Here is a 19,258-nt window from a genome sequence, read left to right as displayed (position 1 = left end):
AAGGCACGCAGAAAAAAATAAGCTAACCATAGAGGCAAAAACTCATAATAAACATTTTTTTAAATATATCCAGGGAGCCTGTGAGGGAGTCAAATCAGTAGACAATCAAGGCTTTAAAGGGGCACTTAGGGAAGGCAAAGCCATAGAGAAAAGATTAACAGGTAAATTTTTAAAGGAGTTATGTGTGTAAATGTAACTTACTTTTGTAGCAATTTTGAAAAGCCATTTACGCATATAAAGTGCACTACACAAGTAAATCCTATAGACAATTCAATAGCATATACTGTAGCAATTTTCAAAAGCCCACTTCTATGGGTAAAATGCATTTATATATGTAAACTAATTTTTAACTGTAAATGCTTTTGAAAATCAGGCCATAAATGATTTCTTTGCTTTGGTGTTCATTGAAAATGATGTTGGGGAGATATGCCAGAAATGGAATTTAATGGTGATGACTGGGAAGAACTGAAGCAAATCACGGTAAACCTGAATGATGTAATAGGACAGATTGACAAGATAAAGAGTAGCAAATCCCCTGGACCAGATGGTCTACACCCCAAAGTTCTGCAAGAACTCAAAAATGAAATTGCAGCTCTATTACTAGTAATTTGTAATCTGTCATTAAAATTATTGTGGAGATTGGAGGGTGATGTCGATTTTTGAACAGGGCTCCAGGGATGATCCAAGAGACTGATTTCAGTACCTGGAAAAATCATAAAAACTATTCTAAAGAACAAAATCACAGAATATATAGAAAGTCATGGTTTAACTGGACTCAACCAGTATGGATTTACACAAGAGAATTTGCTACATTTTTTGAAGGGGTTAATAAGCATGGATAATGGTGAGCTAGTAGATATGGTATATCTGAATTTTTGGAAGGCATTTGAAAAAGTTGTGTCACATGTATGATTTTTTTACCCTTTGGTGAGAAGTTGTATATGTTACCCATTGCAAAGAGATACTGGCTCTCAGAGAATGAGTTCGATCTCTGGAGGCTAAAGTGACAGACCTGGAGGAACTGAGGCAGACAGAGAGGAGTTCTTCAGGGACAGAGTAGCCAAGTTCCAATTCCAGTCTGGCAGCCCTGGCGCTGCCTTGGATGAAGAAGGTCACCTATTCGGAGAGCATCACCATGGTGAGTCAGGAAGTGATCCTATAGCAAGGACCTGTTCTCCAGCTGAAGCATTGTCCTCTTGCACCAAGGATGAGTCTCCCAGGGCTACTGCCCAGTAGGGTAGGGTTAGATCAGCTGTCATAGTTGGTGATACAATTATTAGAAATGTAGATACCTGGGTGGCTGGTGGATGTGAGGATCGCCTGGTCACTTGCCTGCCTGGTACGAAGGTGGAAGACTGCATGCATTACCTAGATAGGATTTTAGAAAGTGCTGGGGAGGAGCCAGCTGTCATGGTACATGTGGGCACCAATGACACATATTAAGGTGTGGGAAGGCAGTTCTGGAAGCCAAATTTAGGCTTTTAGGTAGAAAGCTGAAATACAGAATCTCAAGAGTAGCATTCTCTGTAATGCTTCCTGTTCTACGCCAAGTCCCCAGAGGCAGGCAGAGCTCCAGAGTTTCAATGCACAGATGAGACAATAGTGCAGGAAAGAGGGATTCAGTTTTGTAACTGGCCAACCTTTTGGGGAAGGGAGAATCTTTTCTGAAAGGATGTGCTCCACCTTAACCAGGGTGGAACCAGGCTGCTGACGCTGCTATTTGTGCCTGCCTGCCTGCCATAACACCGAATGCTGCCTGCCTGACTGTTTCCAACCAGTTGTGTTGTCTCTCGCTGAGCGGGTTCTCCCGCCCCACCCCCTTTCTGATGTCATCTGGGACGACAGCTTAAACAGCCCAAAGCACCGCTGGAGGCGCCGTGCGATAAAGGGGTGCGCCTCTTAGTGCGCTCATTAGTGCCAATCTCTTCTCAATGCAACTTGTTCCATTAACCTTTTGATTTGTCGTTTTAGCTGCTGCTGTTCGTCCTATGCTTTTCATCAATAATCAATTAGACATGGAGATCCCTACGATATCTGGACAAGGTAGATACGGTTGCCTAAGCAATCTACGCCACAAATCGAAAGTTGCTGACAGAAACTCTTTAGCTACTATTGTACCTTCTATTGCTACCTCTATTGCTTTGTTCTCTTCCATTTCTCTATTAATTTGTAATTGCTCAATCAGTCAGGAAAAAAACCTGCTATTATATATGATCTATTAATTGAACATAAACCGGATTGCTTTTTAATTACTGAATCTTGGCATACTGATACTGTTATTAACTCTATAACTCCTCCTGAATATACCCCTATCTATGAACCCAGGCACAATCGCCATGGTGGAGGGCTTTTTGCACTGGTTAAATCCTCTCTTTCTCCATGTAAAAAGACTCTACCTCCTTATGAACTTTTACTTATCGCCATCTCTGTTGTCCTTCTGGTCTCTTACACTCTAACCCATCTCCTCTACTTAAAACTATTTCATCACTGCCAGTTCACCAGCTAAAACTATTATAGTCAGAGACTTCAACATTCATCTAGATTCCTCTCACTCTTACTTTTCTGCATCTTCTTTCTTTGATGCATTGACTGGCCTTGGCTGGGAACAACTGATAGATGTTCCCACCCATAAGGTAGTTCGCATTCTCGATTTTGTGTTCTGCAATCCTTGTTTCATTTCCTTACCCCCAATTGCACTTTCTGTATGTCCTATACCTTGGTCTGACCACTCACTTATCCACCTCTCTGTTAACACAAACATCATGTTTCCTGCCCTATTACTAATAATGAAAAGAACATTCACTATAAAAGGAAGAAAATTAACACAGAAGCATTTATGGAAGCCTTTATACATAACATGCCTTTAATGATCAGTTTTGACGCAAACTCCTTGGTCTCTGTGTGGAACACTGCAATCATTGCTATCCTTGATTCTGTTGCTCCTCTAATCCCCTGTACCTCAAAGTCTAAACTGTCTGCCCCTTGGTATTCTATCTCACTCTGAACCCTAAAATCCACTCTTAGGCACCTAGAATGCTATTGGTGAAAATACCATATGATTTCCACTAAACATTCTTTTTTCAGTTGCCTAAGAAAATATAAAAAAGAGATAGACATCGCCAAAAAAAATTCTATTCACACAGAATATCTACTGCCAACGGAAATCCTTCCATACTATTTAACATTATAAAAACTTTAACAACAATTCCTCAGATCTCTCACTCCAAAGTTAACAACGCTCTCTGTAACCGTATAGCATCTTACTTTCAAGACAAAATCTCCAATATCACTAATAGTTTTTTACAACTCCCTAGCCTATCCCTATTCCCCCGCCAACTGAATGCAACTGGTCTGTTTTTTCCCAAGTAGATGCTCCCACTAATGTCCGCATACTTCACAAAATAAAAATTTATTTTTCCCCTTTTAACCCCTGTCCTGGTCAATACTTAAAAACTCTAGGTGATCTTGCCAGTCCTTTTCTCTGCCAACTCGTAAATCAATCTCTTGATTCTGGCATATTTCCAGATATGCTCAAACATCCATCCTTCCAATCCCAAAGGATAAAAACAAAGACATTTCACATCTCAGCAATTTACGCCCAATTGCATGCCTTACCCCATTAACAAAACTAATCGAATCTGTGGTTCTACATCATCTCACTGATTTTTTATCTGACAATGCTCTTCGTCATCCAAATCAACATGGATTTTGTAAAGGCCATAGCACAGAAACCTTATTATCCTCCTTCGACACCTTAATTAGAGGTTTCAACTCCAATACTGATTACATTCTAGTTTTACTAGATGTCTCAGCTGCTTTTGAAACATTGGACCACCAAATCCTCCTTTCTCAGTTACAGTCCATTGGCCTGGCAGACACTATTCTAAACTGGTTTCGTTCTTATTTATCCAGCCGTTCATATCAAATCAATATTGGTCTGCACTCTTCCAAATGGTACACCTTTCCTGCGGTGTCCCTCAAGGATCTTCTCTCTCTGCTATTTTGTTCATCATTTATCTAATACCGCTGTACCATCTATTCAACAGCCTTAATATTCAGTTTAAGATTTACGCTGATGATATTCAATTTTTCGTACACTACTTTTCATCTTGGTCCACTACACTTTCTACCGTATGTTTATATATCAAAACTATTAACACATGGTTATCCCATACCCGCCTTAAACTGTATACATCAAAAACAGAAATTCTCCATCTTTCCACAATCCCTCAATCTGCTTGCAGCCTTCCATCACATTTGTTATTAGATGACATGCCCATTCCCATATTTTCAAAAGCACGAAACTTTGGGGTAATTTTAGAATCAAGTCTATCCTTTTCTCAACACATCTCTACAACTGTTAAAAACACTTTCTATAAACTTTACATGTTAAAACGTCTCCATCCTCCTATTTGCTGAGGATTTTCGCACAGTGTTAGTCTCTTATCTTTACTGGTATAGATTACTGTAACGCCCTCTACCTTTGTCTCCATGATAACACTCTTCATAGCGTGCATCTTAACTGATGCTTCTCAGAAAGACCACATTACCCCAATTTTACATTCTTTACATTGGCTTCCTGTTTACTACAGAATACAATATAAAATTCTTTCCATCATACACAACCTAATACATAATGATTCTTCTACCTGGTTATGCACACTACTTCGCATTTATCAACCTAGCAGGCATTTACGCTCCTACCTCCTAGAAGTTCCTACTGTTCGTTTCACTAGAGTTGACATCACTAGTAGACGCACATTTTAAGTCACTGGCCCTTCACTCTGGAACTCTATTCCAGATTATGTAAGGCAGTTTTCCCACAAGGAATTCAGAAAGGATCTAAAGACATATTTGTTCTCATTCATCTTTAGATCACTCTCTACCTCCCATTAGGTTTTCTTTGCCTAACTTCAGTGTTCAACAGCACAGAGTCACACGTACATCTCCACCACCAGATCCTTATGGCATCAGATCACAATTGTAACCCCTTTGTTTTTTATATTTTTTCTTGTTTTATAGTGTCATTTTATGATATTTAATTATGTATATTAACAATTGTAAACCGTTTTGAGCAATGTGTTGTAAAATCGGTATATAAACACTTTTAAATAAATAAATAAAAAGGTGATAGCTTTTAAACTAGAACAAGGGGGAAAGTGAGCAATCGCTCAGCTGTGCATGGTTCAAGGGAGCTATCTTTGAAGGATACTAATGAAACAGGAGAGTTAGGGAATCCCAACAGAGAGCTTCCAATAAAAGCAAAAGTAGTCCATGTGCCTATAAATAAATAACCTGAGTTAAAAGATTCCAAATTATCCCTGTCAACTGAAAAGCAGGTTGTTAATACAAACAAAAAACATATTTTGAAATGTCTGTCAGTGCCAGAAGTCTAAGAAGTAAGATAGGAGAGTTAGAGTGTATAGCACAGTGGCGTAGCCAGAACTGATTTTTTTTTTTGGGGGGGGCCCCCAAGTTTAACATGAGTGGGCAGTAGGAATACAGGTCTGGGCCCTACTAAGTGTACCCTTATCCATAAATAATGGCTTAGCATGCACCTGGTAAAGGACTTCTAAGTCCAAAGCTGTTAAGCATCATGAGTGAAACTTTAAAATATTTTAACTGAATTATTTGAGGAACTTACCAACATTCAAAATTCCTTATTAACCTGTAATAATTTTATATTTATTGCAGTTTATAAATACACAAGAATATCATGTAAAAAGCAAAGAAAATAAACAGATCCAAGCAATCATGTAGAAAAACAAACATCAATATATTCTTTCATGAATCCTCTTTTTAGAAAGGCAGAGATCATAACTACAATAAAATAGCAATAATCATAATAATCACACAAACAAGTGCAGAGCAAAGCTAGGACAGTTCACATTACAACCCAAAAAATTATATATATTCAAATTCTTGTATCACCTTAGCAAAACAAAATCCTTCCACTGCTAAACACTTTGGTCCAGATTCATTAAACGTTTTTTCCCATAGACACAGAATGGGAGAAAAGCCTTAGGGGTCAATTTTAAAAGGAGCATCATGCACGCGTCCACGTCTGTGCGGTTCCAGGCTCACGCATGTGGACGCACCGATTTTATAACATGTGCGCGCATGTTATAAAATCCGATGACCCCACGCGCACATGTGCAGGCGGCCTGCAACTCGTGCATGTAGGGTGTGGAATTTTACAAAGCAACGCACAGCAATGCAATCAGGCCTTCCCCAGTTCCCTTCCAGTCCGCTCCAATTAAGGAGCGGACTGGGAGGGAACTTTCCTACACTTAATTCTATCCTTCCTCCTTCTTCTCCTCCCTTCCCTGCCCACTAAACCTACCCTAACTATCCCTAATTCTTTTATTTTAATACTTACTGCTCCTCTAGAGCAGAAGTAATTTGCACGCACCAGACGGCTGCTGGCGCGCGCTTCCCCAGGACAGCGGCTAATGGCGCTCTCCCGGCCTGCCCCCTGCCCTGCCCAGACCATGCTCCCCAGACCACCGCTTTCCCTTGGCTTGCACTTCTGAGCGTACTGGGGTTTGCGCACGTGGCTGGGCCTGAGGTAAAATGAGCGCAGCACACTCAAGGCCCGGTCATGCGCGTAAACCCCGGAATTTACGTGTGTAGCCCTTTTAAAATCCGGGCTTCAATGAATTAGGCCCTTTGTGAAGTAACATAAACCCCTGCAAAAAAAAAGAAAAAATACACACCTTACAATCAAGGTACTAACTCTCAGGAATCAAACAGCACCATTATTTATGAAAAGGCAGCAATACAAATATTACACCAGGTCCTACATCACTAATACACCACCTATTGGGCAAAGAGAACAAACCAGACTGCTACAAATTCCTACAGAGAAAATAAATACTAGCAGAAATAATGCACCTCAGTCTCACACAGGCAGAACACAGACTGACCCTTACCTAATACAGATAAGAACATAAGAACATGCCATACTGGGTCAGACCAAGGGTCCATCAAGCCCAGCATCCTGTTTCCAACAGTGGCCAATCCAGGCCATAAGAACCTGACAAGTACCCAAAAACTAAGTCTATTCCATGTTACCGTTGCTAGTAATAGCGGTGGTTATTATCTAAGTCAATTTAATTAATAGCAGGTAATGGACTTCTCCTCCAAGAACTTATCCAATCCTTTTTTAAACACATCTATACTAACTGCACTAACCACATCTTCTGGCAACAAATTCCAGAGTTTAATTGTGCATTGAGTGAAAAAGAACTTTCTCCGATTAGTTTTAAATGTGCCACATGCTAACTTCATGAAGTGCCCCCTAGTCTTTCTATTATCCGAAAGAGTAAAAAACTGATTCACATCTACCCGTTCTAGACCTCTCATGATTTTAAACACCGCTATTATATAAGGGACTACAAATTAGAAACAGAAACATGCAGATAAAAGCAAAATAAAAAGCCCAAGAAATAAGACTCTAAATAGTGGAATTCTAAAGAGATAGCAAAATACAAAAATATATGAAAAATATAAGAAATATATGCATGTTCTTAAAGATGGCAGGCATATTCAATCACTAAAAACTCTAATTTTTTTTTTTACCTTTGTTTAATCTTTTTATTTTTCTAATCAGTTGTTCCTGGTCTTTTTCCCACTTTCCCTTTGGCTATCTTTTCCTAATTCTTTTTTCAGAGTCTCTTTTCTTTTTCTGTTTCTCCTATCTTCTCTTTCTCCATCAGACACAAATACATGCTCTTGCTCTCACATGCTCTTTTTTCTCACAAACAGGCACCCATTCTCACACCCTCTCCCATTTCTCTCACCTAGACTCTTTCTCACACACACACAGGTTCTTGCTCTCACAAGCTCCCAAACACACAAATAGTCTCTCGCTCTGTCAAGTCCAGTATCCTGTTTTCAACAGTGGCCAATTCAAGTCACAAGTACCTGGCAAGAACCTAAACAGTAAATAGATCCCATGCTGCTATCGTGCAGTAATTAGTGGCCATTTCTTAAGTCTACTTGGTTAATAACGATTTATTGTCTTCTCCAGGAATTTGTCCAAATCCTTTTTAAACCCAGCTACACTAACTGCCTTAACCACATCCTCTGGTATTGAATTTCAGAGCTTAATTGTGCACTGAATGAAAAACTTTTCTCAGGTTTGTTTTAAATGTGCTACTTACTAACGTAATGGAGTGCCCCATAGTCTTTCTTTCTTTCTTTCTTTCTTTCTTTCTTTATTTCTTTATTTATTTTTAACTTTTATATACCGACATTCTTGCATTATATGATTACACACTTTATATGATTTTATAGACCTCTATCAAATCCGCCGCCCCCCTCCCCCAATGTCTTTTCTCCAAGCTGAACAGACCCAACCTCTTTAGCCTTTCCTCATAAGGGTGCCATTCCATCCACTTTATCATTTTAGCTCCCTTCTCTGTACCTTTTCCAATGAAACTATACCTTTTTTGAGATATGATGGCCAGAAATGCACAGTACTCTAAGGGGGTCATTTTCAAAAGTCTTTACATACTTTAAACTGGGTTTTATATGTGTAAATGTATTTTACATATGTAAGTGGTCTTTTGAAAATTGATAAACTATATGCCATTGAATTGTCAATAGGTCTTACATTTGTAAGTGCTCTTTATGCGCATAAATGGCTTTTGAAAATTGCTACGATAGGAAGTTACATTTACTCGTGTAAGTTTGAAAATGTCATCCTTAGTACAGCCTCACCATGGAGCGATAAAGGGGCATTATGACTTTCGTCCTTTTATGCTCCATTCTTTTCCTAATAATTCCTAGCATGCTGTTTGCTTTTTTGACCGCTGCCACACACTGAACAGAGGACTTCAAAGTATTTTCCATTGTGACACCCAGGTCCTTTTCTTGGGTCTAACTCCTAATATGGAACTTAATATCTCTCTTCTCTTACACACATGCTCTCTCTCTCTCTCTCACAAACACACATTCACGCGCTCTCACATGCTTTCCCTCTCAAGCTTCCCTCCCAAGCTTCCCTCCCACACACGCACAGGTTCTCGCTTTCAGGCTCCCCCCCCACACACACACAGGCCCCCCCATGCTCGCTCTCTCTCTCTCACACACACACACACACGAGAGAGAGATGAATCTCACACTCAACCCTCAATGCCCCTGTCCAAGCAGTTTCACAATCACACCTCACTGCCTCCCCATTCCCAGCAGTCTTACAATCATTCTCACTGCCAATATTGTTCCTACTCTTTCCCTTGTTCCCTTCCCTCTCACTCACCCCTTTTCTTCTCTCACTAACCCTCCCTTTCCTCTCACTCACTCCTTCCCTCGCTTTCAACCCCCTCCCTTCCCTTTCACTTATTCACGTCAGCTCCCTTTTCCTCCCCTCCATTTTCAGAAATAGGGAGAGAAGGGAAGAAAGGGGAGCTGAGTGCCTGAGGCAGATGGAAACAGAAGGGATGGTGAGGGGAGGCTGAGGGAGTGAGTCATTCCCACTCCTCCTACCTTCCCTTTCACAGCCTGCCTCCCGCACCTCCCGAGGCCTGTTACATCACTCTTATGGGCCGGTCTTCACTAGTACACCGTGGTCCTCTTCAGCCCGCAGGGGGTGGAACCCTCATGGCACCTTCACTGCGCCGCCGCCATGGTTTTCTTTAGCCTGTGGGGGGGGGGGGGGGTGGAATCCTCGTGGGCAAGTCTTTACTGTGCTGCTGCCATGGTTGCGCTTATGTGATGGTGGAGGAGGGAGGAAGGGGTAGGATTGTCATCAGCATGCTGCAGTAACTTCTTCTTATGTGCCCACGGGGTGTGAGGGATCCTCCTGGGCACGTCATCATGCTGCTGTGGTGTTGGGCATCTTTGGGTGGGCCTGAGCCCAAAGTTGGTGGGCCATTGCCCACCTAGGCCCTCCAGTGGCTACGCCACTGGTATAGCACCTCATGAAAAGGTGGACATAATTGGCATCTTAGAAACCTAGTGGAAAGAGGATAATCAATGGGACAGTGCTACACCAGGCTACAAAATGTACTCAAAGATAGGGTGAATCAATTTGGAGATGTGGTGATGTTTTATGTTCAGGATGGCATAGAGTCCAACAGGATAGAAATCCTGTAATAGAATAAATGAACAGTAGAATCTGAATGGAGAAAATCCCATGTATGTTGGGGAAGAGTATAGTAATAGGAGTATATTACTGTGCACCTGGCCAAAATGATCAGACAGGCAATGAAATTCTAAGAAAAATAAGGGAAGCTAACCAATTTGGCAATGCAATAATACTGGGATATTTCAATTACCCCAATATTGACTGGGTAAATTTAACATCAGGATATGTTAGAAAGGTAAAGTTTCTGGATGGATTAAATGACTGCTTCTTGGAGCAATTAGTTCAGGAACCAACAAGAGAGAAAGCCATTTTAGATTTAATTCTTAGTGGAATGCAGGATTTGGTGTGAGATGTAATGGTGGTGGGGCCACTTGGCAATAGTGATCATAACATGATCAAATTTGAATTAATGACTGGTAGGGGGATAATAAGTAAATATACGGCTCTAGCACTAAACTTTCAAAAGGGAGACTGATAAAATGAGGAAGACAGAAAAAAATTGAACGGTGCAGCTACAAAAGTTAAGAGTGTACAACATGTATGGTCTTTGTTTAAAAATACAATCTTAGAAGCATAGTCCAGATGTATTCCGTACATTAAGAAAGGTGGAAGTAAGGCCAATCAAATGCCAACTTGGTTAAAAGGCAAAGTGAAAGAGGCTATTTTAACCCAAAAAATATCTGAAGAAAATAGGAAAAAGCATAAGCATTGGCAAGTTAAATGTAAAACATTGATAAGACAAACTAAGAGAGAATATGAAAAGAAGCTGGCCATAGAGACAAAAACATATAATAAAAACTTTTTAAAATGTATTTGAAGCAGGAAGCCTGCAAAGGATTCGGTAGGACCATTAGATGATCAAAGGGTTGAAGGGGCACTTAGGGAAGATAAGGCCATCGTGGAAAGACTAAATGAATTCTTTGCTTCAGTGTTTACAAATGAAGTTGTTGGGGTGATACCCATTCCAGAGAAGGTTTTTTAAGTGATGATGTAGATGAACTGAACCAAATCACGTGAACCTGGAAGATGTAGTAGGACAGATTGATTAACTGAAGAGTAGCAATTCACTCAGACCAGATGGCATACATCCCAGGGTTCTGAAAGAACTAAAAAATGAAATTTCAGATCTATTACTAGTAATTTATAACCTATCATTAAAATCTTTCATTGTACCTGAAGACTGGAAGGTGGCCAGTGTAAACCCGATATTTAAAAAGAGCTCTAGGGGTGATCTGGGAAACTATAGACTGGGGAGCCTGACTTCAGTGATGGGAAAAATAGTAGAAACTATTCTAAAGAACAAAATCACAGAGCATATAGACAGATATGGTTTAATGGGACAGAGCCAGCATGGATTTATCAAAGAGAAGTCTTGCCTCACAAATCTGCTACATTATTTTGAAGGGGGTTAATAAACATGTGGGTAAAGGTGAGCCAGTAGATGGTAGTGTATTTGGATTTTCAGAAGGCATTTGACAAAGTCTCACAATAGAGGCTTGTAAGAAAATTTAAAACTCATGGGATAGCAGGCAATGTACTTTTGTGGATTGCAAACTGGTTAAAAGACAGAAAACAGAGAATAGGATTAAATAGTTTTCTAAGTGGAGAGAGGTAAACAGTGGAGTGCCTCGGTGATCTATACATGGACCAGTGCTTTTTAATATATTTATACGTGATTTGGAAAGGGGAATATCAAGTGAGGTGATCACATTATTGTAGATAACACAAAATGTTTCAGAGTAGTTAAATCACATGCAGGAGGACTTTGCAAGACTGGAAGACTGGGCATCCAAATGGCAGATGAAATTTAATGTGGCCAAGTGCAAGGTGATGCATATAGGGAAAAATAACCCATGATGTAGTTACTCGATGTTAGGTTTCATGTTAGGAGTTACCACCCAGGAAAAAGATCTAGGCGTCAGAGTGGACAATACATTGAAAATGTCGGCTCAGTGTGCTGGTGCAGCCATAAAAAGCAAACTGAATGTTAGGAATTATTAAGAAGGGAATGATGAATAAAACGGAGAATGTCATAATGCCTCTGTATCACTGTATCATGGGCTAGGAGGCAATGCCATATTGTGGATTGCAGACTAGTTAAAAGATAGGAAACAGAGAGTAGGAATAAATGGTTAGTTTTTTCAGTTGAGAAAGGTAAACAGTGGAGTGACCTGGATTGGCCACTGTTGGAAATAAGATACTGGACTTGATGGATCCTTGGTCTGACCCAGTATGGCAATTCTTATATTCTTTTGTTCTTATATTCGTGCCTAACTATAGGAGAGGCTGCATTTACAATTAGAAGCCACATTTTTTGTAGCTTTACTCAGGTGAAGTAGTGCTGCTCTGCAAATAAATCCAGCCTAAAAAACATCTTTTGAGGTTACTTTTAAATCTTAAACCCTGTTTCTTCCGGATCACAGTCTTATTTAACTTGAAGTCTTTTATTTGCCTTGTTCATGACTAGATTAAAAGCACCACAAGGACTGTTTCTTATGTGTATCTGTACAGCGCTGCATATATCTGGTAATACTGTATAAATGGTTAATGGTAGTAATATTCCTCACATTAATGTACCATGCAACAGTTTTTCTGTTTCATTTAGAATGAGTAAGCAACTGTATCGCTTATTGTTGCATTTCTAACCACCCCAGATTTTTTTCTCTGCCGTACATTGTCCCTCAGGAGCCTCCTCCACTTTCTTATACTTCTGGTCCTAATTGAAGTTTTCTAGCCTGGTCCTAGATATCACATCTGATTGTTCCTGCATTGTTCAATTGGTAGCTGATGAGTGCTGCATTTGATCATTTCAGCGCTGTCAGCCCACAAGAGTTAGTTACCATACAGCAACGCTAAGGGGACCCTCATGCATGACTTCTGTATTTTATTCTACATTTTCCTTTCCAACCTCTTTTGGAATGAGGTCCTGCAGTTGACTTGCCCTTGGACTGGCCAGCAGGTGCTGTGTAAGTATGCTGTCTGATGCTACCCCAGGGGATGCAAGCACTGCTACTGCAGGTCTCTTAGCCCCAGCCTAGCCCAAGTAGGAGAAATGGAATTCAGGATTCAACACTGAATAATGTGACAGAGACAATGAAAATTTAAATAGAGTGAGGTCAATATTCAGAAGTCATTTAGATGGATTACTGAAAGGTTATCTGTCTAAATGGCAAAACAGCAATATTTATCACAGTATGCAGCTGCATAACTTCAATATTCAGAGTTAGCTGTTTAACTTATGCGGCTAACTCTGGTTGAGCCATAAGTTTGTCCTAAAGTTATCCAAATATACTTATCCAGCTAACTTTAAGATAGCTGGGTATATTAAGCAGCGCTACTGCACCGCTGAATATCCCAGTTAAATTAGCCAGATAGGTGTATCCTGTTAACTTAACTAGCTGCTATGCATCTGAATATTAGTCCCAACAAAATTTGATACTAAATGCTTTTTGTACACAACTTTAAAGGAATGAAACCATCTACTTAGACTGTAATCAAATGCATTATAGAAAATATCAATGTACTCAAAGATTTTAAGATTTTCTGCAACATTTAAATATAAAATTCATTTTTTATATCAAATATCAAAATCTGTATTGATAAAAATATATACCTACAACAGTGATCATTTGCAGTGCTAGTACATTGCCATTAAAAAAGAGGTCATTACATAACTGTTATAACTGGTAGATTACTTAAAACTTTTACATACTAAAAGATTTGAACTAAAAGATTAAGCAGCTATTAGCAATCATTTTACAGTGTCAGATACATGGCTGTTAAAAAAAAAAAATTCAAATTACATATCTGTTGTATATGGCATATTATAGAAAATATTTACACATTGTAGATGAACTTCTTATTGTAGAAGTCTTCATTCTCACCATCTTCCACTGGCCCACTGATTATGGTATAGTCGTGGAGCAAGCTAAGGATCAACTTGTGGCGAGACTGCATGGACACCTTCTCCATCTGGAGAATGAGGCAATTTGAGATGAAGAGGAGGATGTTCTTAATGTAACAGAGGAGACTCTGAGCATTTTGGATGGCTCTCTGGGTGTGTTTCTTTATAAACAGTCCCTAGAGTATCAGCTGATAGTTATGTGATTCCATGGGCTGCAGTCTCTGAATTCCATGTTCATTGTCCTATGACAAAGAGCACTTCCAGAACAGGTGAAGAGTTGTTTCTTCTTCAGTGCATCTCTTTGGTCATTGCCTCTACCTGTAGAGTCTTCTTGCTTGCATGAATGCCCTTGTGGGCAAGCTGTCCTGTATAGCCATCAGTTTGATGTCTTAGTAATGGTTTGGTTTGTCAGTCACATGGATGTAATGTTTTTGCACACATGGTGCAGGTAGCTCCTAATAGGATGGTTACAAGTTCCAAGGTATACTTTGTGCAGATTAGCTTGTAGCTGGACCTTGACATCAATAAAGCCAATAGGACACACTATAATATGAAGTTCTTGACAAACAACTCTGGCTCCTTGTAGTGCAGAGGGAGAGTCCAGTTGTAGAGAGGGAGCTCTTCGATTTGTCCCAACCTAGCTGACCTTAGACTAGAAAGAATTGGGACATAAGGCATCTTGTGTAGTTTTTGGAGTTTCTCCTTAGGGTGATTCTGATACAATTATAAACAAATCTCTTAAGATGATGGTGAAATTGGGAGTGCCCTTCCCTCTTCCAGCTTTCGATGCTCTTTGAACAAAACTGCACATATTGCATAGTCCATCTTGTAGTTCTAGATAAAGAAGAAGATTGCCCTAGTGATGCATCCAGTCACTGCTGCTGGAAAAGGTCATATCCATGCTGCGTATTCTAATATGTGGAGAGCCTTGTTCTGGAGCATCAGGTTCTTTTCTTGATGGACAGCTTCCTCAGGCTCCCCTATCCCAGCTTCTCTTTGACTTTGTGAGTCTCTTGTCCCAAAACCAGGGATGCTCTGTTTTCTGTGACCTACACCCCAGGATCTTGATCAGGTGAGGAAGGGGTGAAGGACAGAAACCAGTTCCCACTGTCTGAACAGCATGTTCTCTGACTTCATGCAGTTTTCTCTTGATCCCCAAACTCTTCCAAAGTCCTCACATACATTCACTAGCATCCTCACCAAGGCATGGTCTTTGCAGAAGATTGTGATATCATCCCCGTAGAGTGAGCACTTCACTTGCTTTCCTCCTTGGATGCCTAATACCATGATCCTTCTGATTCCTGCTTGTCATCTAATGTTTACTGTAAAGAGTTTTATAACACAGACTGAAGTGAGAGAAGGCAACCTTGTCTGACTCTTGACTTGATAAGAAAGGGATCTTTGTTTTATCAACTATTAATAAATTATGTTAGTGTACAACATCTTGATATGCCTACAGAACAACGTATACATGTCAAACCTGTGGAGAACCCTGTTCAGGAAGTTATGGGATGCACGGTCAAATGTCTTTACCTTGAACAGGCTTACAAAATCGGTATATAACCATTGGCTCTTCACATTCTGAATTGTGTCCCTCATCAGTGCTAGGCTGCCCCTGATCTTATATCCTAGGATGCTGTACATCTGGTCAGATTGAATCACTTGTAAAATAGTGTCTTTCTTTTCTGGGATCTTGTAATCCACATTGATGCAATGAGGGCATCATCAATACCATGCTTAAAAGCATCATCAATACACCATGCATTGTCTCACTTGATTATTAGTCTATTACATAGAAACATAGAAATGACGGCAGAAGAAGACCAAACGGCCCATCTAGTCTGCCCAGCAAGCTACGCACTTTATCCATTTTTTCCCCTTTTTTTCTCTCCCACCTGTTACTATTGGCTTCCAGTACCCTCCAGTCCTAATTCCCCTCCACCCCACCACCAATTTAGAGAGCAGCGCCGTATCTGCATCCAAGTGAACATCCAGCTCAATTAGGGGTAGCAACCGCTGTAACAAGCAGGCCACACTCTTACCCCATACTCTTACCCACCCCTGTTTTTATTTTTTTGTTTGTTTTTTGTTTGTTTTTTTTGGAGATAGCAGCCCTCCATCCTTCCGCTTCGTGAAGGTGGAACACCAACTACTGGCCACTGGCATCCCGCTCCGTGAATGCCTCTGTGGCTACTGCCGCTCCGTGCAGTGTTTGAATGCCTCTGTGGCTACTGCCACTCCGTGCAGTGTTTGAATGCCTCCTCTTTATTCACGCCCTCTAGACTTGATGGATCCACAGTGTTTATCCCACGCCTCTTTGAAGTCGTTCACAGTTTTAGACTTCACCACTTCCTCCGGAAGGGCATTCCAGGCATCCACCACCCTTTCCGTGAAGAAATACTTCCTGACATTGGTTCTTAGTCTTCCTCCCTGGAGCCTCAACTCGTGACCTCTGGTTCTGCTGATTTTTTTCTGACGGAAAAGGTTTGTCATTGTCTTTGGATCATTAAAGTTTTTCAAGTATCTGAAAGTCTGAATCATATCACCCCTGATACTGATATAGCCTACCCTATAGACTCAGGAAAAAGTTTATTTCAGCTGAATTCTGGTGTGTCACAGTTAAGTAATATTGCAATATATGGATAAAAGTCGGAATCAGGGTGGATGCTGCACAAAATTTAGTCCAGTTGTTTTGCTGTGCCCAAAATGCCATGCAGGGCATTTGGAGTTTTATCTCATGGCACATGCAATTTGCTGAATCAAAGATGGCCACAAATGTTGAAATACCTACTCAATATCTCAAAACCTTTCCAGAACAAAATAACACATGCAGATGAAAGTAAATGGGGGAAATTCAACATAAGCTTCTGAAAAATCCTGCTTTGCTAGGGTGTCATGGAGCGGAAATTTGGACATCTTTCCTTAATCCAAGTGTGCAGAAATGAAATGCAATGCAACACAAACCTAATGCAGAAGGCAACTTTGGTTCTAATTTGCCATGACTCATTATCTACTCAAATAGCAAACATCTGCAGACTTTCATTATCTGTAGGTAATTAATGGGGCTGGATTGGAACACTGAATAGCCTGAGGCCAGAAAAGCTCCTTTTAGAGAGACCTTCAGACTGGCTCCAAAGTCAGCATTTTAAAAAGAGAAATGTGAAACATACATCGCTTGTGTATTTTATTTTTCATTTTCAATGCCATATTCTGTTAAGTGGCCACTATAGCAAACTTTATAATGAACTTAAATAGTTATTTATTTATTTATTTATTTATTTATGTATTTATTCGTTTTTATATACCGTCATTCAGTTTATAGAATCAAAACAACAATCAGATAAATTATACATAGTTGTAAAAGAAGAAAACAATAACAATAGTGAAATGATAGGTAGAGGAGGATAGTGGGGTGAAAGAGGGGGAGAAGGGAAAGATGTAAAAAAGGAAAGTAACAAAAATAGTATTAATTCATCTTAAAGGAGGGCTTCATATTAAATTTCTGAAATTGTAATACTTAAGGTTGATGCCAGTTATAGTTACTGTTTTTTCTTGTTTGGGTTTGAATGGTTGAATTGATTGTAGAAGGATTGTTGTTAAAGATGATCATTGATGTAGACTGTATGGAAGAGGAAAGTTTTTAGGTCCTTCTTGAACTTTTTGATGTTAGACTGAGTTCTTAAATAAGGCGGTAGAGAGTTCCATTTTTTTGGGGAAGCAATGGAGAATGCTCTGTTTCTAGTAGTTGATAGTTGAGCATCTTTAATGGGAGGAATTTTTAGACTAGAAGTGTTGTTAGATCGAAGATTTGTTCTGGTAATTTGTGGAGTGATTTTTAAACCAGTATGTTTATGATGATCAGCATGTATTAATTTGTGAGTGATGATCACTCACAAATTGAGATGATCGAGATTTAATAGGAAGCCAATGAAGCGACATTAGTATTGGGGTGATGTGAACATATTTTTTTGTTCCTGTTAAAATTCTAGCTGCTGAATTCTGAAGAATCTGCAGAGGTTTAATGCTTGTTGATGGGAGGCCAATCAGAAGAGAATTACAATAGTCTATTGTTGAGAAAATTATAAGTTGCAAGACGGTTCTGAAGTCCGTTGAATTTAAAAAAGGTTTTAAACGTCTGAGAACTAGGAGCTTATGATATCCTTCTTTGATTTTAGTTGTTATGTGTATATTGTAGTATAGGTTCCTATCCATGATAACTCCAAGATTTCTGGCGTGATTGACAGGGGTAATAAAGTTGATTTGATTGTTAGTGGTGAATTGAGGTGTTGGAATTAAGTTGGGTTTTTTGTTCATGATAATTAATTCAGTTTTATCAATATTGATTATTAGTTTTAAATTTAAAAGGAGTTGTTTTAGTGCTTCAAGAATCATGGAAGTATCTTTGTATGTTTCATCAATGGATTTTTTTTATAGGAATAAGAAGTTGTATATCATCTGCATAGAGGTAGTATGTTATTTGAAGATCATCTAGTAGTTGGCAGATTGGTAAAAGGTAAATATTAAAGAGTGTAGCAGATAATGCAGATCCTTGTGGTACTCCAGTTTTGAGGTCAATTTTCTTTGATATGTTATTATTGAAAGAGACTTGGTAGCTCCTGTTGTTAAGAAATGATGTGAACCATTGTAGAGTATTGCCAGCTAGACCAATTTCTGATAATCCTATGACCTAACAATGCCTCTGTTCTTCAGGAGAGTAGAAGTGAGAGCTGCTGCTAATGGCTCTATGAAAAGTCAGGATGCAAGTAGAATCTGGACACCACAAGCCATGTGGGGATGCAGCATAAACCCCAAATCCCTCTTCTGTTCAGGAACTTTTTGGCACTTCTGTCCTGAGCAACAGGATTTGCATTTAGAGAGACTACCTGTAAGCCAGTGGATCATTCTTACAAGTACTTTGGATCACACGTCATGAGATCTATGAGTAGACTTCATTTGGAGAATGATATTCTTGATCAATCTTTAATCAAGCTCGGAGTGGAGGAGGGGGATTGTAGAAAAATACCAGCCTGGAGGGATTTTTCCAAAACCAGCCCACAGGGTACCTGTCTGGCTCCCTCATGTACTTTGTGTGCAGCTCGTGCTTCAACTGCTCCCAAAAGCACATCAAACAGAACCTTGAAAGATACATCATATGACCTGGAGCCTGGCAGAATTCAGCCAATAATTCTCCAAAATAAATTTCATGTTTTTTCAAAAAAGCTAATTAGAACGCATCCTAGACTACGGGTGAGCAAACTGCACTA

At 39.7% G+C, this 19,258-nt stretch overlaps 1 protein-coding gene across 6 annotated transcripts in view; it reads left to right on the top strand.

Moving 5' to 3' along the window:
- The window catches only part of SMOC1 (SPARC related modular calcium binding 1), a 522,950-nt gene that overhangs the window by 422,357 nt on the left and 81,335 nt on the right, over positions 1-19,258 (top strand). Inside the window, exon 8 of one of the 6 annotated variants that reach the window (XM_029598787.1) lies at positions 1,972-2,043. The exons of the other annotated variants lie outside the window; for them this stretch is intronic. Coding sequence (XP_029454647.1) covers positions 1,972-2,043 — 72 coding nt within the window. The remainder of the gene's footprint in view (positions 1-1,971; positions 2,044-19,258) is intronic. 6 annotated transcript variants of the gene reach the window in all.

This window comes from Rhinatrema bivittatum, chromosome 4 (genome assembly GCF_901001135.1).
Source record: "Rhinatrema bivittatum chromosome 4, aRhiBiv1.1, whole genome shotgun sequence".
NCBI classification, from domain to species: Eukaryota; Metazoa; Chordata; class Amphibia; order Gymnophiona; family Rhinatrematidae; genus Rhinatrema; species Rhinatrema bivittatum.
Note: the sequence above shows the minus strand (reverse complement) of the source record. Positions and strands in the feature narration are given on the sequence as shown.